The sequence below is a fragment of the Schistocerca gregaria genome, chromosome 3, assembly GCF_023897955.1.
Source record: "Schistocerca gregaria isolate iqSchGreg1 chromosome 3, iqSchGreg1.2, whole genome shotgun sequence".
NCBI classification, from domain to species: domain Eukaryota; kingdom Metazoa; phylum Arthropoda; class Insecta; order Orthoptera; family Acrididae; genus Schistocerca; species Schistocerca gregaria.
The window spans coordinates 885,678,235-885,702,644 of record NC_064922.1 but is presented as its reverse complement, the minus strand read 5'-3'; the positions used below and the strand labels follow the sequence as shown (position 1 = coordinate 885,702,644).

At 39.4% G+C, this 24,410-nt stretch overlaps 1 protein-coding gene across 3 annotated transcripts in view; it reads right to left on the bottom strand.

The window, feature by feature from the left end:
- The window catches only part of LOC126355073 (exportin-5), a 205,760-nt gene that overhangs the window by 38,022 nt on the left and 143,328 nt on the right, over positions 1-24,410 (bottom strand). For all 3 annotated transcript variants that reach the window (XM_050005248.1, XM_050005249.1, XM_050005250.1), the window contains 2 exons: positions 21,350-21,435; positions 14,618-14,844 (listed from right to left, as the gene is read on the bottom strand). In XM_050005248.1, coding sequence (XP_049861205.1) covers positions 14,618-14,844; positions 21,350-21,435 — 313 coding nt within the window. The remainder of the gene's footprint in view (positions 1-14,617; positions 14,845-21,349; positions 21,436-24,410) is intronic.

Sequence of the window (24,410 nt, the reverse complement as noted above, 5' to 3'; positions counted from 1 at the left end):
TGTCTCCAAGATTAATAAGCTGGAAGAGAAGCTGAGCTTCCACATATAATGTTGATCTATTCTGCACGTGATACACTTTAAGATACATCACACAAATGTGCCAGTAAAGTTTTTAATAACGATATAAATGTATGATCTTCTGAGGTCGAAATTCTTCTAAATGGCCATCCTCAGAATGTTGATTTTTAAATCAGAGCCAAACGCTTTGTTATTTATGAAATTCATCATACATTCTCACACATAGTACATCTTGCATAAAAGGAAATTTGCTTTTAATGTATGTAACGCTTTTCAAACCACCGTTCGCAATATTTTCCCGCTACCATTTAGAAATAGTTTCGTTTCAGCAGTTGCAAGAGAGCGCCAGATAACAGTCGTCACCGTGTGATGAATCAGGAAGGCCATATGTTTGTAATTGTAAAACATTAAAAGATCTTACATTAGGCCATAAAAGAAACAATACATCAACGGATACTTCAAGCGCATCGAAATTTAGTGAACCACACTAAAATGCATAATTCAGCTTAAAGTATGTCCAGATTTTGATGTAACTTTTCTTAGAGTACCAGTATTTTAGTTTCTCATGTTTGTTTCTTTATTACGGCATAATGTCATACGTGCACTTGAAATCAGTGAACAGATGAAACCAGCCAACAGTGTGAAATTAAACAGTTCGTTTCAAATAAACTGACTGCCTCAGCAGAAAAGAATAATAAAAGCCAAATCTCTTTAGCAAAAGGACAAAGGTAACTTCATTGTCCTGCAAGGAGATTAATGCTTGACTGTCAGAAAGGTGGAAATAAAATCTGAAACTAATGACATATTTTAGCCATCCATAATTATGCGAACGTATTTTAATCTATTTGATATCACCTGGTCACAAAAATCCGTTTTATCAATTAACGTGAGAGCAATAAATGAAGAGGCAAGAACAAAACCACTAAACGTAAACACAGGTCATGTGGAGATGACCCACCTCCCCACCACAACTCAGACTGCTCTGTGCATCAGGCCCGAATTTACTATATTTCCGAACCGGGGCAATATTAGGTAGTGGCGCCAAGCCACACTTCTGTAACAAGAAGCGGACAAAGATACTATTCATATGCTACTCAATTACGCATACCCAAGAGCCCGCCCGCAACTGCTCAAAGAAATCTAATTGAAACAGCTGTCACATCACGCTCATCAGAAGCAATTTGTTGTTATGAAGCACTGCATAGTCATCCAAAAGTGACACATTTTGCTGTTGGCAGATGCTTGCATGAGCACTGTGTTTTGTTGTTGTATACAGCGCATTTCCTTTGCAACTTAAGTTTATTTTACGTTTTCTTTTCTTTCTTTTTTTCTTTCATCGTTCATGTTTCGTTGTTGCAGTGTTATTCTGCAGAAGTGGGGTACAGTAATATCCTTTGTTAGAGTATTGGTTCTTACCACTCAATATAACAAAAATTTAACTGAAAACTAAAACAGTGAAAAATTCCCGGAATTGTAAACAATTCTCGGGTTTTTTCCGGATCTCCCGGGTCGTATACAACCTGATGAAGTACCTGTGGATGTGGCATGCCTTCAAAAGCCCTACATATGGGATGGGCAGATAACATGTTTTGAGTCAACTGCTCTTTGACAGCTGTCTGTGGTGATGCCTTAAGGCACCTACCGTAATTTCAAGTGGCAAGTATATAGTCACATGCAATGAACAGTTATGCACAGAAAATGTCGTAAGTGGTACGGACACATGGGTGACCGCCTTTACCTACGCCCTATACCCACATGACACAGACCAAGACACAGACACGATCCAACAGACTGCACAATACACAACAAACAAAAGCCTCATAATAATGTAACACCCACTTGAAGCCACGGCATGAGGACAAAACAGATGAAAGGGGACGAACACCTGAAGACACATTTCATGAACACAAACTACTAATTATATACAAGGACAAAAAAACCACACATATTTTCAAATAGAGTGGGTAATAATAGGAAAGCAGATATTACAGTAACAAATAACAAAGTGCCTCATCACATATAATACTGGGATGTGACTTCAGATGTTTGTGTCACGTGTCATCGGTGTCATGCTGTGTCATGTTTGAACCTTCCTCTTTCATTTGCAGGTGATTCCGTTGTTTTGCTGCAGTTGGCGCAAGCAGAGGAGTGTTCCAAATTAGGGTCTGACATGGACGCGCGTTTAAAACAGCGATGTGTGACTGAATTACTCACTGCTGAAGAAATTGGGCCAATTGAAATCAATCAATGCTTGCTAAAGGTCTGTGGGGACAATACATCAGATGTGAGCAAAGTGAGGCGATGGGTACAGCATTTTCATGGTGGTGAAAAAGGGGTGCATGACACGCTACAGCCCAATCGACCCTCACAGCTGTAATCCCTGGCAATGAAAAGCATCGACCAACTCATCTGTGCTGATCGGCGGATAATGGCCAGAGAATTGTGGACAAAGCCTAATTTCAGCTGTAATGCCTTGGAAACAATGGCTTAGCAAAGTCTGTGCCAGATAGGTCCTGCAGATGCTTACAGAAGAAAAAAAAACCCTCATTGAACGGAAATTTGTCGGGACCTGATGGACCAATATGAAGCTGAAGGTGACAATTTTCTGAATAGTATTGTCACTGTAGATGAGACATGATGTCACCACTAAGAGCCGGAATCCAAGAGTCAGTCCATGCAATGGTGACATGTGAATTATCTGTCAAAGAAGAAATTCAAGACACAGCCGTCTGCAGGACAAGTGATGTGCACCGTCTTCTGTGATAGCCAGGATGTGGTTCTTTTGGATGTCCTGAAGCCTAGATAAACTGTCAAACTGTCAACTCAGCACTCTACAAGACTACACTGACTACGCTGAAAACCTGAATTTCCAGGATAAGGTCAGAGAAGAAGACCAACATTCAACTGCAATATGATAACATCCAACTCACTGCAAAGTTCAACTTGACTGTCTTAGCACATCCACCATACAGGCCCAATTTAGCACCTTCAGACATCCATCTCTTTGGGCCTCTGAAACATGAACTTCATGGCAAATATTTTCAAGACTCGGATTCTGTTGTCAAAGCTGTAAGAAAGTAGTTAGTCTCAGCTGTTTCTGATTTTTACAAGCATGGCATGAAGGTATTCATCATTGGAAAAAGCACATAACAAATGGTGGTGACTATGTGGAAAAATGACAGTCTGCAGCCGAAATATTGCTCTATTTAGTTGTGCTGTTGTGTATCTCCAGCAGTTATATAAATAAAAAATAAAATAAAAAAATAAAAAATAAAAATTAACACCAACCAAGAATGAGAAAACTGGCATAAGAGAACTACAATAACTGTGCGAGCATTGCTTTCAGCCAGTAGCTGGTCAAAATAATTTGTTTTTGCCTGGTTCCTGGTTTGTGTATAAAAATCTTATTCTTTTAGGGCAAACTATCCCTCCTGTAAAATGTGTGACATTGCAATTCATACCCACTGGAGCCACTGTACAAATTCAGCCTCCGGATATTTATTTTTTCTGTGTCTATAAAACATATCACACTATCTGTAGCTACACCTCAAAGGATAGCCAGTTTCACAATATGCTCCATGATAGACTGTTTCACATTCCATTGTATGCCATTACATTCCATCAGTTCTCATCACCCTGTTAGAGTAGTATGAGTGGATACCTTGCTGAACATCTTTTATAGTTTGTAGCTCACCTTTGATGTTGATGGTGAAAACCTTCGAGATCACTGTGGTGTGCAATTTTTCATTCAGTGTTCATAGTGCAAGTTATGGTTTGTTTTGAACATTTGTTGAATGTTGACGATGCTGATTTTGTGAAGTGCAATACATACATCCTAGCAGCAGCAGCAGCCACCATCTGAGACACAAGCGGCCACAGGGAAGTAACCGATTTGTGACATTTTACGCGTTCCTCACCAGGACCAAATTCTACAGTTTTATCTGTGTGCCTTGCTAGTTTAGTTTCTTGAGTTTCTGCATATTAATTTAATATTTTAAAAACAAAGATTCCAAGACTTACCAAGCGGGAAAGCGCCGGCAGACAGGCACATGAACAAAACACACAAACACACACACAGAGTTACTAGCTTTCGCAACCGAGGGTTACCCTCTCCCTTAAAACCCACATCCTTTCGTCTTTCCCTCTCCTTCCTGAAGAAGCAACCATCGGTTGCGAAAGCTAGTAACTCTGTGTGTGTGTTTGTGTGTTTTGTTCATGTGCCTGTCTGCCGGCGCTTTCCCGCTTGGTAAGTCTTGGAATCTTTGTTTTTAATATATTTTTCCCATGTGGAAGCTTCTTTCTATTTTATTTACATCATCATTAATTTAATATTTGTTAGACACAATTCTCGCATTTTCATTTGTCTCATATTACAAGTTCCTAATTAGGAGTGAATTATTTTGTCCCACCTGAGTGCTTTGCTAGTTTAGTTTTTGAATCTCTGCATAGTAATCTATTTTATTAGACACAGTTCTTTTGTTTTCCTCTGTGTCTACACAAGAGTTCCACAATGTGTGTCAATTGCTCTTTGTTCGTCTGTGTAGTGTAGTTTTCCATGGACTTTAGTATAGATAGGGACTGTGATTGTTGCGTACAGATGTGAGCCGTGTTGGTGACACTTCGCTCTTAGTTCCAGGTTGTGATGGCTTCAGTTACACAGCTTGAAAATGTACTGGAAGCCCACAACTGTTGTGGACCGACAGTGGGGATCCAACAGACGTCCAGCACATCTGAGTCTGCCGATCAGTCCGCACCCAACTAGCCAAGTCACTGTTCGCACTGAGGTTGACTCCTTACCTGTGGTCAAATGGGAGGCCGCCTTGGGGCATGGCAGGTGGTGAAAGACTTCCCAGGGGACTGCACAAAAGACCCTGCCAGTTAGTCTAATGAACAGGTTGCAGGTACTGTCTGTAGCTGACATTATCCCTCAGCCAGATGCAGTCACTTGTCCTTTTTCAGGGGAAACCTCTCAGCCTGCAAGATCTTCACAGTCCCGGAGGGTGGGATTATTGATAGTTGGGAGCTCCAATGTTAGGCACCTTATGGTGCCCGTTAGGGACATGGCTCCCAAGGAGGTGAAGAAACCCAATGTGCACTCCGTGTGCATACTAGGCGGAGTCATTCCAGATGTGGAACTGATCCTTCCACTGAATAGACCAGGAGATGGCTGCATGGGTAGCATGGGGTTTTTTGGCGTAGAATGGGTGGTCTTTTAGGTTTGAGGGTTTTGGAGAAACACAAAGAGGGGCTCTGTCTCAGAAGGTGCAAGTCGAACACAGGAAGAATGCAGATCCAGGAACCATGAGTATAACTGTTGTAAATTGTCGTAGCTGTATTGGGAAATTACCACAGCTCCAAGCACTAATAGAAAGTACTGATACTCAAATCATTATAGAAACTGCAAACTGGCTAAAGCCGGAGATAAGTTCAGGTGTCATTTTTGTGAAGGACCTGACAGTGTTCAGGAAGGATAGCCTAAACACAGTTGGCAGTGGCATGTTTGTTGCTGTCAGAAGTAGTTTATCTTGTAGCAAAACTGAAGTAGACGGTTCCTATGAGTTAGTATGGGCAGAGGTCATTCTTGGCAAACAGAATAAATAATAATTGGATGCTTTTACTGACCTCCCAATTCAGATGATAAAACTGTTCAAAGAAAACTTGAGTTTAATTTCAAAACACATACCCGACTCATTCAATCATAGTTGATCATGACTTTAATTTACCCTCGATATGTTGGCAAAAATACGCTTAAATCCAGAGGCACAAATAAAACATCATCTGAAATTACGTTAAATGCATTCTCTGAAAATTATTTCGAGCAGTTTGTTCACAAGCCCATGCAAATAGTAAATGGTCATGAAAACACACTTGACCTCTTAGCAACAAATAATCCTGAGTTAATAATGAGCACCAAAATGGATACAGTGATTAGGGAATACAAGAGTGTTGAAGCAAGACTGAACATTGTAACCTCCAAATCATCCAAAAATATATGAAAATATATATATATTCAAGAAAGCAGATAAAAATACACTTGACACATGATTGTATGGCGTCAGCGATCAGCGGCCAAATGCAAGTCTTATTGAGTGCAACGCCACATTAGGTGACTTGCACATTGACAATGGGGATGAAATGATGATGAGGACAGCATAAAACCCAGTCCCTGAGGGGAGAAAATCTCCCACCCCAGCCAGGAATCAAACCCGGACCCCTGTGCGTCGCATTCCAACATGCTGACCATTCAGCTAATGGGGCTGACTCCACTCCTTCCCAATCAACAATGTAAGAGTAGGCCAGATGTAGCTTGAATTCAAAGAAATAGTATCGACAGCAAATGAGAGAGTTGTACCAAATAAATTAACAAACGTCAGAGCTAATCTGCTATGGTACACAAAATGGTTCAGAACACTGTTGTAGAATGAACAAAAAAAGCATGCCAAATTTAAACAAATGCAAAATCTCCAAGATTGGCAATCTTTTACAGAAGCTCAAAATTTTGCACGGATTTCAATGTGAGTTGCTTATAATAGTTTCCACAGCGAAACTCTGTCTTGAAACCTGGGAGAAAATCCAAAGACATTCTGGTCATATGTAAAGTATGCTAGTGGCAAGACACAATCAATGCCTTCTCTGCATGATAACAATTGAAATACTATTGACGACAGCACTGCCAAAGCAGAGTTACTAAACAAAGCCTTCCGAAATTCCTTCACCAAAGAAGAAAGTAAATAACTCATAATCCGAGTGAACTCAGTAACATAGAAGTAGATACCCTCTGAGGAGTGAAGCAACCTAAATCACTTACTAAAAGCAATCTTCCAGTCCAGGCTGTACACCAACTAGGTTCCTTTCAGAGTAAGCTGATGCAACAGCTCCATACTTAACAATCATATACAACTGCTTGCTCAACGAAAGATCCATACCCAAAGACCGGAAAGATGCACAGGTCACACCAATAGTCCAGGAAGGCAGTAGGAGTAATCCACTAAATCACAGACCGATATCATTAACAATGATATGCAGCAGGATTTTGGAACATATATTGTGTTCGAACGGTCTATTGTTACATGGTCAACATGGTTTTAGAAAACATCGTTCTTGTGAAACACATTCAAACTGACTGCATACTTCTAGATTTCCAGAAGGCTTTTGACACTGCATCACACAAGCAGCTTGTAGTGAAATTGCATGCTTCTGGAATATCATCTTAGTTATGTGATTGGGGTCGTGATTTCTTGTCAGAGAGGCCACAGTTAGTAATAACTGACAGAAAGTCATTGAGTAAAACTGAAGTGATTTCTGGCAGTCACCACGCTAGTGTTATAGGCACTCTGCTATTGCTTATGTACATAAATGATTTAGGAGTCAATCTGAGCAGCTGTCTTAGGTTGTTTGCAAATTATGCTGTTCTTTATTGTCTAGTAAACACATCAGAAGATCAAAACAAATTGCAAAGCTATTTAGAAAAGATATCTGAATGATGCAAAAATTGGCAACTGGCCATGAATAATAAAAAATGTGAGGTCATCCACTAGAGTGCTAAAAGGAATCCATTAAACTTTGGTTACACGTACATCAGTAAAATCTAACAGCCGTAAATTCAACTAAATACCTAAGAATTACAATTATGAACAACAAAAATTAGAAAGAACACATAGAAAATATTGTGGGGAAGGCAAACCAAAGACTGTGTTTTATTGGCAAAATACTTATAAAATGTAACACATCTACTAAAGAGACTTGTCCCTCCTCTTTTTTGGAGTACTGCTAAGCGGTCTGGGATCCTCACCAGTTGGGATTAACGGAGTACATCGAGAAATTTCAAAGAAGAGCAGTAAGTTTTGTATTACAGTGAAATAGGGGAGAGAGCATCACTGACATGATACACAATTTGGGGTGGACATAATTAAAACAACGGTGTTTTTCATTGCAGTGGAATATTGTCATGAAATTTCAGTCACCAACTTTCTCTTCCGAATGCAAAAATATTTTGTTGATGCCGACCTACGTAGGGATAAATGATCATCATAATAAAATAATCAAAATCAGAGCTTGCTCGGATAGATGTAGGTGTTCATTTTTTACTGCATGCTATTTGAGATTGGAATAAGAGAGAACTATTGTAAAGGTGGTTTGATGAACCTTTTACAAGGCACTTATGTGTGATTTGCAGAGTATCTATGTAGATTTACATACACATCTAATATTTTTTCTATTGTAATTGTTAAAACAACACTTTCAAATGAGCCTTACTGAAGACTCAACTTGCAGCCTCACAGTCAAGTGGTTCCTCGTAACGGACATCTGTAGGTATCGATTTGTGCGGACCCATTTTCTGGAACATTACCACTGAACCCCTCGACATCAATGAAAGGGGACGACCATACAGGAGAGTAGTCGCAAAGGCTGGTGACCTCCTCCTTGTGATAGTGGCAAACTCGAAAGAGAATACTGAAGTGGAATTGCCAGAAGGCTTACACACACCATGAGCAATTGGTGTGCTACAAATAAACTCACAACTGTAGCAAATAAAACTCTCTACATTATGCTGAATGGGAACTTATAAAGGAATCCTACAGTTAAATTAGATGGAAAACCCATCAAAAGAAATGTGTGCAAGATATGTGGACATATTCCTGGACCAGAAATTAAGACTTTAATCCACACATCAAAATGGACAGAGAAAGGGCATGGAAGTTAATGCACAAGCCAGTACCAACACAGCGAACTATAGACAGTCCATGACTGCAATGTAATATACACACATCAATAAAAGTTTTGAATCACACCGGTTCCTAGAACTCCTGAAGAAAGATGTTGACTGTTGATATTGTATCACAGTCTCTTTGTCTGCTCAGAGATGTCACTCAACCTGTACAAAGATATAAACAACCATGCTTAAGCAGCACCTATTAGACGGGGAGGGTCTGACAGCCGATTAGTTCCAGTCACTCCACCAGGAAGGAGGTACAAAGCTCACGTTATCTGTAGTTCAACCACTCCTAGACAGTCAATACCGCAGTTCAATCGCATCTGCATTGTTATTTTGTGCTAGGAAGGGCCCTCAACAAGGGAAGTATCCAGGTGTCTCGGAGTAAACCGAATAGGAACTGCTGATGACATGCCTCACTCAGGCCACCCAAGGGCTTCTACTGCAGTGCATGACTGCTACCTACGGATTATGGCTCAGAGGAACTCAGACAGCAGCACCACCATGTTGAATAATGCTTTTTCTGCAGCCACAGGACATAGTGTTATGACTCAAACTGTGTGCAACAGGCTGCATGATGTGTAACTTCAATCCCAACATCCATAGCGAGGTCCATTTATGCAATCAGGACACCATACAGTGCAGTGCAGATGGGCCCAACAACATGCTGAATGGACTGCTCAAGATTGGCATCATGTTCTCTTCACCCATGAGTGTCGCACATGCCTTCAACCAGACAATAGTTGGAGACGTGTCTGGAAGCAGCCTGGTCAGGCTGAACACCTTAGGCACACTGTCCAGCGAGTACAGCAAGGTGGAGGTTTCCTGCTCTTTTGGGGTGGCATTATGTGGGGCTGACGTACGCCACTGTTGGTCATGGAAGGCGCCATAGCAGCTGTACCTCCGACCGACCATGCAACCACATCGGCAACATATTGGAGAGGCACTTATCTTAATGGACAACAATTTGCACCCCCATCATGTACATCTTGTGAATGATCCTTCAGGATAATGACATCGCTCGACTAGAGTGGCCAGCATGTTCTCCAGACAAGAACCCTATCAAACATGCCTGGGATAGGTTGAAAAGGGCTGTTTATGGATGACGTGAACCACCAGCCACTCTGAGGGATCTACGCCAAACTGCCGTTCAGGAGAGGGACAATCTGGACCAACAATGCCTTGATAAACTTGTGGATAGTATGCCACGACGAATACAGGCATGCAGCAATGCAAAAGACATGCTACTGGGTATTAGAAGTAACGGTGTGTACAGCAATCTGGACCACCACCTCTGAAGGTCTCGCTGTATGGTGGTACAACATGCTTATGTGTGATTTTCTTGAGCAATAAAAAGGGCAGAAATGATGTTTATGTTGATCTCTATTCCAATTTTCTGTACGGGTTCTGGAACTTTCAGAACCAAGGTGACGCAAAACTTTTTTTTTATATGTGTTTAAGAATCTGCTACCTTCAAGTCAACAGTATGTTCTGCTGCCAATGTGTGGGCACATTGAATCTGCAGCACAGCTAATACCACGGTGGTAAGGTGCAGCCAGAGGGGTGCACTCCTGCAGCTATCAGGGGCTTTCTTCACCACTTTGGTGGAAGCACTATGCATGGTGCTCGGGATATACCCAACAGACATAATTACTAAGTACTGTGCAGCAACAGATTGACTGGAAATGAACAGATCAGAGACAGATTGAGACAGACAGAGACCACTTAGGAGAGGAAATAGACCTTAAGAGAGCTCAAAATCTGGAGAGTGAATTCATGGCAAACAGAGTGGGACAACTGTGAAAAGGCCTGTAGGATATCTGCAGGCTTCCCCAGCATCAGGGAGTGACTGAGGACGAAACATGTTCATACCGGTCGGAGCATCATTCATTTCTTAACTCATTTACTTGATGTAAATCTTGATCAGGAGGCTGATTGTGCCTGTGGAGAGAGAGGGACCCCAGAACACATACTCTAGTACTGCAACTGTTGGTACTGTAACTGCACTTACATGACAGCATAACACAATCCCTTAGAGATTGGACTGTGCAGACAGAATATCTAGAGTGCTGCATAAAGGGTACTTGCAACAACAAGAGTACAGGCAGCAACAAACACAGACAACAAATGATTCCACAGACAATAGTAGCAAGACAGATGAAAGTAATAGTGACAGCTGATCAGACAACAGCAGGAAAGGCGAAGACAGACAAATGTAGAATAAGGACTAAATTAGTCCAGACTGAAGTAAAGAATGTTGAGTCTTCTGCTGTACATGTAAAATTTTATTTCTCAACCGGTTTCTCTTATTACAAGCATCATCACCGGAGGAAAAACCGTACAGTGAAAAATGAAAATGATGTAAACATCAAATAGAGTCTGATCATATGTTCTATATAAATAAATGTCATGGTGATGCCCATACAAACACTAAAGCTGACTTCAAGGCAATTCATACTACCTCTATGAAACACAATTGAGTCCGTTTTATTGTTAGTAAGGATTTCATCGCGACACTTCTTTATATAGACCATGCACTACTCGAAGTCAAGGTCATTTTGATTTTTCACTGTACAGCTTTTCCTCTATTGATGATGGTTGTAATAAGTGAAATCAGATGAGAAACAAAGTTGTACATATACAGCTGAAGACTCAAGGTGGTATGCTTCAAATGTCTGATGCCTGTACGCAGTTATCTTTATAAAGTTCCTAAATGTATAATCATCAAAGTGTTGGGAAAACAAGTATTCACAACATTAACATTAAACTGTACGAGAAATTTAGAATTAGAGAACAACACATGCTGCTACATAAAATAACCTAACACACATGTAGAATGATATCACCTGAGGGTGAGACACTCGCCCTCAAGTGGTGAGCAGTAATAGATTGGGCCAAGACTGCGCAGGAGCGAGAGGCTCAATGTCTTTGTGAGGCACTTCCTCATGGACAGCAATAATCATGATTCTCTATAAATCTAACCTCTTTTCTATCTTCTCAATTTTCTACTTTCTTAATACATAAATCGTTAACTTTATGTACTCCCATTTCCTAATTAGTTTAAAGTTTACCGGTATTAAAACTGCAAAATTGTTAAGCTTTGTTAAAACAAGAAGAAATCAAATAAGCTTCATATCCTGTATTTGTACAATTTAATACTGTGAAAACACTGCCTGTCTTAGTAACTAGGTGGCAGGTCACTTGTAAATGGCAGCAAATAATATAAAATAATTCATATTACTTTGCTAAACACTTGAGTCATTTATTTAAGCATAACTGAATCTCCCAACACCAATGATTGCATTACATAGGGTTTCTGTAAATTTTCCAGTACAATTTGCTGTTCAGAGGGGCAAATGCAAAATTCTGAAAAAATAAAATGTGGGTCTGTGGAAGGGGGTGGGGGTGAGAATGACAATGCATTGTCACATGCGAATGAAGATGTAAGAAGAAACATAATTTACTCAAAATATGTAATTTATGGAGACATGCAAGGTTCCCTATTGAACACTAATTCATTCTTTCTTCCTGCTGCCTTTTCAATTTTCAAGCAATCCCATATGTGTAACAATAAATGAGGTGGGAATTAAACAAGCTGAGTGGTTTTGGTACTGGCAAATACTAAGTGTGTTGCAGTGGGTTTTAACAAGTTTGTGTCATTTAATACTTTACCCACCCTCAGCTCGACGTGCGTGGTTATATGCTATTCAGTCTCACTGTACCAATCGTCTGTTGAAGGTTTTGCACTAGTGTCTCAGCAAAGTGTTCAGATGGAGCAATGAGTTAACGGAAGCTCACACCATGTTAAAAGAAGTGTATGGACATGAATATTTATCAAGAACACAATATTTTGAGTGGTTCAAAAGATTTAAGAAAGGATATGAAATGACTGACGACCTGCACCCTGGATGACCCTCAACATAAAAAACGGGTGACAATATTGAGAAAATTGTTACACTGGTTCATGAAAATCATCAGAGTGTCTGTTAAGGTTCTGACTGCCATTCATGTATGAGTGAAGAGACGAAGATCTGATTTTGGAACTGACTGTCCTGAATGCTCCACCAACACAATATGCCAGACCATTCTGCAGTACCTATAAAGAAATTCTTTGTGAAATACGGCGTCACCATGTTGGACTGCCCATTGTATTTGCCCTATGTAGACCACCTCAAACTGGTACTTCACGGGAGAAGATTTGACAGTGTGGAAGTGGTGAAAGCAAAAGCAATGGAGGTTCTCAACAAGCTAACAGAAGCAGACTACCGGGACAACTTTGAATAATAGGAAGTTCATAAGAAGAGTTCTACAAACCTTATTTTGGGTGTAAAGTTGGTGAGTGGGACAATAATTGCCCCCATCCCCCTCCCCCCATATATTTTATTCACCATTTACTACAATCCTGACAGGTTGGCTAAAAGGATCACATCACATGTTCCTGCTCAACAGAGCATTTTTTTTTTTTAAATATAAATTGAACCATCTCAGCAACAAGGAAATCTGGAGTACTCTGATTTACAATAAGGTATATCTCCTGATGTTACAGTGAAGAATTGGTGACAACAGCTGCCTGAAAGCAAATAGACAGACCTAGATATGCATGTTGACCAAACACTGCAAGGCCACTCTGAATTCAATAAGTCACACTTTTTGCCTCAAGGAGATTTCAACAATCTAGTTTGTGATCTAAATTTGTGGAAGCAACAGGCTGACCTATTAACTTAATCATTAAAAGGATGAACTCTTCATCTTCACAATACAAATGTTAGTGCTATCGTGACTGCCGTGCTGTGCGTTCTCAACATTTCTCCACGGAATGTGACATTATTTTCCGTAATGACATCGAGTCCAGTATTGAGAATCTTTGTCATAATATCTGTGAAAATGAATGCTGCATGTTCAGAAACTCCAACAGAGTAACCCTGAAAGCAGTACTTCTCCTAAACTGGAAAAAATTCTATCTGTTATGACTCCTCATGCATTTAATCTGAAGGAGACAAGTAAGAAGTTTAAATGACTACACATACTTTACCAATATGAAAAATGTAAATGGCATATATGTGTAGAGATCTCCATATAATTGCAATTCTTCTTGGCATGCAGCTCCAGTACAGAAAGCACTGCAGATTTCTATGTGAGTGGGACAGCAGAAACAGAAAAATACACTTTATGGGAATAAATGGCCTGCTTGGAATGAGCTACTGCCTGGCAGAAGAACATGATGGACACTCCCATTCTTGGCCCCAAAAATGTATATCAAGGATTGCTGAAGCAAAATTAAGGAAGGAATATTTGTAGACTGCAAATTAAGGAATTAATTTCTGATGAACATTTTTTCGAGTGACACTGTAAGAATAATATGGCTGTCTTCCACAAGCGTCTGCAGAACTTTCTAGGCAACCACAGGGTAGAGAACAATTGCAAAACTGTAGAAGAGCTCATGAGATAATATCACCTTATGAGCTGTACCATGTCACTTAAATAATGTATCTTGAAAGATCATTTGTTCTTCCCAAATAACACTGGTGCCATTTGTGATGACGGTTCCACCAGGACATTTCTCAAATGGGAAAGCTTTAGCAGAGCAAATAAAATAGCACAATGTTATCAGCCTGCTGTCAACCTTATGAACCAACATTTTTAAGTGAGATTCTTTACTCTTATGTTACTCATTTCTTTGATTCTTTTGTGTACTGGTAGAAGTTTTCTTCTATTTGCAATTGGCAGTCTTGTTGAAAGAGTGAGTCATTTTGCCAGATCAATCTAACACATAAGCTGCATACACATTTGCAAAAATCATTATTACATTAAAATGGAGGCCAGCACAGAAATTTTCGAATACTTACATTGAAGGGTAAAACACCAGTTCTTTATGAGCTCACTCACCTAAATATACACAACACGATAGGCTGACAAGTTGCCTCTGTGCGTAGCAACAATGTGCCCAATTCACTTATAACTTCCGTCTGCAAGGACGATGTGCGTGTAGGTTCTGTTTCTTCATGTTCCATTGTCTCCATTACAGTCTCGGTTGTACCACCTATAAGTGCTACACGCAAAACTTCCAGATATTCACGTGTCAACATCCGGTTCAGCATGTCTTCAAGAACTTCCTAAAAGAAACCAGAATGTTCTTGAATAAAGATAACAAATACATGTTTAACATTCATATAATGAAAATATCAATGGACTAAAACAAATGTTACAAGCTGGCATAGTGGATAACAAATAAAAACAACAATAATAATAAAACCCACATCTACCACAGTGAAAACTCCAAGAGACAGGATTGTTAGTATACTTTTACTCAATACTGTCTTATGACATGTAGCAATGTCAAAACAGTATTTACTCGATAGAAAAGTGTAGCCAGACATTACGTAAACTTAATAACATTACATCTAGCAGAATCCTCAGGGAGCTTGAGATCACACACAGGCAATTTACTCTCTGATGGTAATTGTTGTTAATAACAAGAGAGAATTTAGAATGACCTATGAAATTCACATTCACAATAATAGCAGTACAAATTATTTCCATGTAGGGTATGGCTCGTGTCTAGGATTCAGAATGGAGCTTTTTATTTTACTGGGGAGAAAAAAATCTAAATACAATAGCATCTCTTTAGCCCCTCTTTAATTTATCTACAGATCTGGACTCTGGGATTTAAATTCCTGTTAATAATAGCATTTATAAAATTGCATTTATCCAAGTTTACAATGACCCCCCCCTTTTTTTAAGGGGCTCTTAGAGAAAAATTTATCTTAACGTATCCAGGCTATTCAAAATTACAAACTGTTTTCTTACAAAGTACCTCCCTAAAAGATTAGCATTATACCTATTCTAAAATTAGACCATTTTTTGATTGCTTACATTTTGATAATAATATAATAAAATAAAGAAAAGGAAATGGTTTACATTAATTTTTATCTTCACTAACTTTTTTGCTGGGGTCTCACTACAGCATAGTTGGCTGTTCTTTCCACATATGTTGTGTTTTCTGAGGTTGTGCTTTTGATGGGACCTGATAACAGCTGTTCTTGCCAAACACATATCGGATTTCGCTTCTGTACTGCCATCATCAGAAAGTGTCTTGCCTCCAAATGTATGATCTGCCAGCCACTCTCTCACTGGCAGCATAGAATCAGCAGCTGACACACCCATTTTCTTTTCCACCATACCCCACAGTCAGCGTCGACAACACTGCTGCAGCAAACACATTAATATGCCACTGGCCCCTATCTAGACTAACTGTCTCCTGCACAAATACATATTCTTGTTGCATATTTGCCCCATATTAAGTCAGTTCCTAAAGATTCAGTCAAATTGCAGTTTAAATGTAGTAGATATTCATACAAAGCCAAAGTAGTGGTATAGATTCTCTTTGCTGGCAACATGATGAGATCTGCTCCCTTTTCACAATCCCCTCCTCCCACAGTCACCCTAGCTCTCAATCAAGCTGGTATTCAGTGCCCCTCTGACCCTTCTGTTGTGCTGTGCTTACAACTATGGGACATGAACTACAATATCTTCTAGGATGCAGGTAATATGTAACACCACCAGTTAATATACAAATAAAAGATCACAATCACAGTCTGTTTAATAAGATTTATTCCATTTTTTAGACATTTAATTCTGTATTAACTTTCTTTCTTCCTTCATTTGAATGTCAACATCTTTCTCTAAAGATTATTAAAATGTGGTAACATTTTTAACTAGTATTCTAATATGTGCACAGTGGCCGAATTTCTCACCTGCATCCTATTTGGTAGATTACAGTCTCTCATACAACTACTACTGCTACTACTACTACTACTACTACTACTACTACCACGTGATCAGGCCCAGTGGACCACACGCATCTACAAGTTTCCTCCTCCACTGTATTCTGTCCATTGCTGCTATCCGCCATTTGTCCACATCTATTGACACTTGGTTTAAATCTTCATAGAGTCCATCCCTCCAACGCTTCTTGGGTCTCCCTGGCGGTCTCCTTCCTGTAGGTGTGAAATCCAGGAGCTTCCGAGGCCACCTGTGATCCTCCATCCGGGCCACATGGCCGGCCCACTGCATTCGTTTGGCTTTGACAGTTCCTGCTATGTTGGGCTGCTAGTATAGTTCCTCAAGCTCTTGGTTGTATCTGATCCTCCATTCCCCTGTATCTGCATCCAGAACCGGACCGAAGATCTTCCGGAGCACTTTTCTCTCAAAAACAAGGAGCTTATGGAAGTCCTGTTTCCGGATACTCCATGTCTCACAGCCATATAGAACAACAGGCTGGATCAGGTTTTTGTACAGTCGAATCTTGAACTGTCTGGAGAGAGATTTGGCCCGAAGCAGTTGTGCTAGGCTGTGGTAAGATCGGTTTCCTGCTTGTATTCTGGCATTGATCTCTGCTTCACATGACGAGTTCTCAGTGAAAAGTGCCCCTAGGTATTTGAATTCTTGCACTCTCTTGTAGGAATTGTCCCCAACCTGCAGTGATTGTAGATGATCAGCAGTCTGACAATGACCACACGTCATAACGAGGTACTCTGTCTTAGCTTTGTTTGTTTATGTTTAGCCCAAATTTGCTCGCAGCCTCCTTTAGTGCTTTGGTCATTTGCTCCAACTCCTCTTCTGACCTAGAGAGTAAACAGATGTCATCTGCATAGGCTAAGTATGCCAGTCTCTTTCCTTCTATTTTAATCCCTTCATTCTCTTGGAAGGTCTTGTGTACAACCTTCTCAAGGGCAAAGTTGAACAGGATAGGGGACAAGCCACCTCCTTGCCTGAGTCCTGTCACAATTTCAAATTCCTCAGTTACGCAATTTCCCATCTCCACCTTTGCTGTGTTTCATTCAGACAGATCTTTATCAGATTGATGAGTTTCTCTGCTATGCCAAACTCCCTTAAACAGTTGAGCAGGCTCTTGCGATGTATGCAATCATAGGCCTTCTTAAAATCAACGAATAAAATTTGCAAATCTTTACCATATTCACCCAATTTCTCAGTGAGCTGCCGGAGACTGAAGATGTGATCTATTGTTGACCGTCCTGGCCGGAAACCTCCCTTTACTCCCCAATCACCGATTCTGCCACTGGCTGAATTCTATGTATGAGGCAATTGGACAGGATCTTATAGCAGACGTTAAGCAGGGCGATTCCTCGATAGTTGTCACATTTCAGTTTGTCGCCCTTCTTATGTATTGGACAAATCAAAGCTGTTTTCCATTCTCCTGGTAGTTCTTCTTTGGTCCATATTGCCTGTATCAGTCGGTGTATTTTTTCTGCAAGTTTCTCTCCTCCTACCTGGATCATTTCAGCCTGTATTCCATCTTCACCTGGACTCTTATTCTGTTTAAGGTGTCTGATTCTGGTTTTTATCTCATCCAGGGTAGGTAGGGGATAGTCTGCATCAGCTGTAATTGGGCACTGGAAATCAATCTGCAGTTCGGGTTCATCACAATTTAGCAGCTGTCGAAAGTACTCTTTCCATCTCTCAGCTATGTCCCTATCGTTTGTCAGGATCTTATCACGGGAAGCTTTGACAAATTTCTACTTGGCCTGGTGACCTTTGCAGAGGTACTTCACCCTCAGAAACATTTCCCTTGTCTTTTGTCCTCTGAAGTCTGTTTCTGCTTCAACAAACAAACAGAAACAGTCTCTCATAACCAAATAAAATATTGTCTTGCTTTCCGAAACAAGAAATGTTTTTTGAAGGACAAAATTTTCGCCATTCGATATTACCTTTACCATTACTTAAAAAGCACCACAAATGTTTGTATATGGTATCTATACATGTATGACAACTTTTATTGTAAACCTGTTCAAATACACAACAGTTAATAAGATGACAGAATTTAATGCTACATCCTTTTGTGTTTCACACAACTGTTAAATTTTAAGCAGATCAATAAACCGTTGTGGTGACTAGTCTGTAGCTTCTCATGTATTCTTTGTACTGGTGCACGAGTCAAATGTTACGTGACTGTTTGAGCAAAGTCAATAGTGCATTGAGCACTTCAGTGTATTGGAAAATCATCTGTAAATGTAAAACAATCCCTATATTAATCTAATAAGCAACATAAAAATTTTGACCTCAGCAGCAATAGTTTTATCTCTGAATATAAGATGACCCTGTATTTTTCGACTGATGATTTTGGAAAAAAACCTTCATCACATAGTCAAGTACATACGGTAAATACATTTTAACTTTTCCAATACACAAACAGCTGATAGTGTATCTGAGAACAGTAATATTACATAAATGCATAGTATGAAGAAGCAGATAAAAAAGCAATTGAATAGTATAAGGGGAAGAGCAAAGCCCCCTTCCTCCCTATAGCTGCTTTGATCCTATTGTATACGTAAGAAGTAATCTAAAAGATATTCTAATAATTATCAATATATGTAAATTAGTGCTAGTAATAACTTATTGTTTGTACACTTTACAGTAGTAGTCTGGAGTGGCCTGCAGTCTGTTAACATATAAATTGACTTGTTCCACATCCATGAAGGCTTCACAATGGGAGTTACGAAACACAACATATATGAATGAATAAATGAAGTAAATGCACTACAGGTGGGGGGAGAAGAGCAGAGGGGCAAGAGCTTCCCACAGAAAAAATGCAAATAATGGTACTGGCATGCAGTGTTGTCGAATACTTAACAAATGTGTACCCGGAGTAGTATACATTGAAAGGCAATATTTAAAACTAATGCATAAAGTGCGCTCGGTAACTATACATCACTGATTTCAATATCAATACGTATAATGTGTTGAACAAGTATTTTCACTATTCATCTACATGTGCAGTGTCATGTCCTTCCCTTTCTTGTCTGTACACCTTTCTTATACTTATTCTTCCTGATGCAGGAACTACCATATCTACTCGAATCTAAGCCGCACTCGAATCTAAGCAGTACCTGAAAAATGAGACTCGAAATACAGGAAAAAAAAAAAAAAAAATCCCGAATCTAAGCCGCACATAAAATTTGAGACTTGAAATTCAAGGGGAGAGAAAAGGTTTAGGCCGCACCTCCAAATCGAAACAAAGTTGGTCCATTGTAATACGAGACACAATTTAGGTTGAATGAAAGACGATACAGCTACAGTAGTTTGGTTTGAGTCGTAAGCTTAGCAGTTAAGCTTTACCAGGTTGCCATTGCTATGCACCAGGCGCTCCGTCCGTATTTATATGGGTACCCTTCCTTTTGCACGTGCTTCATCTGGTTTGAAACGATTGCTTATTTTGCTTTGATCTGATAAGTGCTGTTTTCTTTGTTATATGTGTTCACGTCACTCTAAGCTGAAAATGCATTACTGTACTATGTCATGCATTGTTTGTAGCATTCTGATAGTGCGTGTTTACGGCCTGTAGCCGCTCGCGGCACAGCTTGCTTCTGTGCACGCTACCGCCGCTTACAATATATAAAAAAAGAAAGGAATCGTCTAATTAGCGAAACAATGGCATGACTCTGCTATTTGTTCTTACTTACACTGCTGCTTTCTTTGATAATGATTAACAAGAACCAAATAATATACTGTGTATGATAGAAGATGTTCTGAACGAGAGATAGGCGAACATTTTTCCGGGTTTGAAAATCTTTGCGGCCGCTTCTTTAGTACATCAAATTGTGCACAGAAATTAGAGTCATCTTAGATTTAAAAATCTAGTCAGTTGCCGTGCTTCATTTTTGACTGTATCACTATTAGGTATAAAAAAAATACGAATATAAACATGACACGATATGTATATTCTTCTGCGTTTGCTGTTGTCTCACTCTATAGTTTCGTAGTTCATTAAGCAAACGGGATTTAAATGAGATAGTAGGAAACACGAAAGAATACATGGCAAAATGTTTATATTCATATTCTTTCTTATGGTGAAGAGAATACTGCATGTGATTCACATTTTGTCAGGTTCCTATTAGCAACCATCTCTTCTCACAGGTAGGAAAATATTCAGAACGTAGACTTGGCCATATTGACAAACATCCCAAACAGTCTTGCCTGTCGGATTTTCGTAGTAAATTGAAATTCTGCTACATTCGAAGATGAACAATACGGAATTTGTATTTACTTCGTTGGATCATGTATGAAAATGCAGTGGGCAAAACTCAGGGCGGAGAATAAAAGCTCGTCTACTACTTTTTTTTTTTTTAATTTATTTACTGACGCAGTGGTTTTGGCGCCAGTATTTTTGTGCCTACAAAGCATGCCTGTGTAGCGCTACATATATCCGATGGCAGAAGTTAGTTGTGGCGTCACCTACCAACATTTTTCAGAACTTCTGCTTGCTTTGCTGTTGATTCTAAGCCGCAGGTGGTTGATTGGATTACAAAAACTGGAAAAAAAGTGCGGCTTAGATTCAAGTAAATACGGTATTTCCCAAGTTCCAAAACATCAATAAATTCAACATGTTATGGATGTAAGACCTCTCTGGACACAGCAATTGGTAAGAAGATATTCTTAACTTGACACATTCCCTCCTATAAAGAATATAAATATGAACAACCCAAATAAAATAAAAAATTAAGAAGTTGTTGCCTTTTTTTCAATAACCTCTTGGTTACCAAACAAACAGTACAAGAAAAGAAAATGAAGAGCAGGCTTCTTTTTTTCCAGGAAACTTACCTGTGTATCTGTGTTGTCCTCATCAATGCTCCCTGTTTCATACAGCTGTGTGATGTACTGCCACTTTGCATTGAGGCGCTGAAACACTAAATACGGTTTAATATCAATTGAAAGGTATGACTGCAACTCAACTTTCATGCTACATTTTGGTTTTTACCATCTAAATATTGGTGTACAAACAAGTTTGAGAATTCTAGGTGGACTAAATCAGAAAGAAAACTATTGCTCCTGAAATGAGGCAAAACCAATGAAATGACACAAAATTTTCATTAGAAGCAGTAACTAAATACACTATGCAGCAAAACACAAGAAAAAGTATATTATTTATCTTAAGATAACTGTCAGACTATCCTCAAATCCCAACAATCAGACTATTCTCAAAACAGTAGTGAGATTACAATATATGTTTGGAAGAGGCAGCCTTCAATCATACCGACACTAACAGCAGGTAGTAAGTGGCTTTCCAGTTTAACACAAAAATCAAGCAGTTATTAAAAACACTTTTAGTGTACAAACATTTACATCCAGACAGTATCACACTTGGGGAACTGTGGTTTTGATTTTTATTCTCTAAATGTCATCATAATGTATTATATTCATGTACACCTATTCAAAATCCGCTGCAGTTGCTGGTCATTTCTGTTGAAATGCCACAGAATAATACCACTGCATTAAAAATAATATAGCTTAATTTAGCCTAACATACCACAAGTAGTTTTCAATTGCACTTTGTAAACTTTTGGTTTATGTCAGCAACAGGAAATAGAAGTATTTGTGGTGATGAGACCCGTATAATGCCTACAGCTGTTCTTCAGTTCAGTTCTTTAGCTGTTTGAGGAACATACCAAATGTAGTCATACGGTGCTCATTATAGTTATTTCCAATGTGATGAAGAACCTTCCTATCTTAACATTCAGTTACTTGTTCTGATTCCCATACACCGAAACATCGTTTCACCTTCTGGAATTCACAGTGAGGTTGAATTTTCACTTTTCAAAGTTAAGAGTCATCTAGTCCTTTTCTAGATATCATGCTGTCTTCCTCAAAACTGGCCTCAATCTCACTGATAGTCAAATCCACACTTCAATACAACGACAAGTCCACAGTGATAGTTGCCATTCTTCCATGTGAAAAACACTCTCCTCTACTCTTTACATTCACTACAATGTACTCATTTTGATACTGGTTGGCTGCATTAATAAACTTCCCTTATTTCTCACAAACATTGAACCAAAAAAAAAAAAGAATGTCCAGGATATAATACAACAATATGGAAAGGATTGATTGCTACTCACCACATAAATGAGGCACTGAGTTGCTTGCTCTTCATTATGGCTGTCAGCGACTTAATGCCAACTCTATGTGATGAGTAGCAAACATCTCACCAGTTCTTAAGATGTTGAAAACATTCTCTGCACGTTCTTCCACTAATAGTTCCCTCACAATTGGTCTTACCCAGCATTTTAAGAGCCACAGCCGCAGATTTCTTCATGTTAAAGCAGAAAATTAAAACTTCCCGCAAATGGCAAGAAATGGGTACGTAAGTTGACATACTTAATCGAGAATAAACTTATGCTGCAATTACAAATCGACTAACATTTTTATGGTATTATGTTTATAGATGTCTAAGCTTATTTTATTGCACCTAGGACCAACCAACTGAACCCCACTTGCTGCTAGTGCCATCTATTGCAAAACGGCGGAAGCAAAGCTGTAGACCTACACATTTGAAAGGAATCCCCAGAACATGAGTCCTAATTGCAATCTGCCAATTTTGTTTTTTTCCGCTATTGCAAATTGTATTGTAAATCCAAACAATGAAGGATTAACAGTGATACACCTAAACAACTTGTTTTTGACACTTGTTAATTGATTTTCTATATATAGGCTTGATTTTAGCTTTTGAAGCATGCAATTTGTTCAATTTTGCTCTCCAGATGAGGAAATAAAATTTATGATGTTATATACTAACAATACTCAAATAGACAATGTTTTCAGGCAAGTATGGGTGAGAGACTACACTATCAACCATTTTGTGAATCTTCTGAAATACTAATTCAGTGAACTTTGCCGTCTGAATAATTCTGAGTGCTAGGCAGTAAGTAGTTGTGTTTCAGCCACTATTCCACTCACATTTTAATAGTGCTTTGCACAGTTTTGCTGGTGCAGGAAAGTTAGGGAATATGGCCTCTGTCAAGACAGTGCTCTTTTTATTGCTTCAGCAAGGGCACAATAATTTATGTGAGCCCTATTGAGGACGCATAGCAGATGTATGGATTCTGATGGCAAATGTGAAAGCTCGGGTAACAAATTTTGTCAATCCAAAAGGGCAGTGTTAGATAGTTAACTGATGATAATTCTTCAAAGTAAAGATGTTAATATATCACGGAACACCTAAATCAGGATGGCCGGACGCGGGATTGAACCGTCGTCCTCCCAAATGCGAGTCCAGTGTCTAGCCACTGCGCCACCTCGCTCGGTGGAAAAGCTATGGAACTACGACAGTACATACAAATAAATAACATGTTATGGGGAAAGCTCTTAACTACCATGAGGAGTTCCAGTACAAAGGAGAAGGACCTTGCTACAAGGAAAGATTTCTGTTTGTATTATACTCGGGGTATACTGGTCAATTTTTTTCAGTTCTGTTGGAACTGAAGAGCGCACACTTTCTGTACAATGCGTAAGAAGATGTTATCCAAGTGCATCTCTCTTTCAATTTAGTGTTCACTGAATAAATTTTGCAGTTTCTTCTAAAAGAATCAATACTGTCAACAACAAATCCCACAATGGCATATATGTACAACAAGGATGGTCAAGAACTCTGTATGGGTGCAGATCTCTCGTCTGACTGCATACTTCCTCCACTACCATAGCACATTGTCTGAGCAGGAAGATGGGTAACTCTGAACTCAACTCACTGCATTAGATGGCACAGCAGTCATATCTAACAGGACATTGCTTCAGGAAGCTGTGGGTGAGAAGTTCTCTGCTGGAGGCAGATGGAGCTGCATATGATGTAGGCAGCCAATCTGTTGCCAAAACTCTTTAACAACAACCA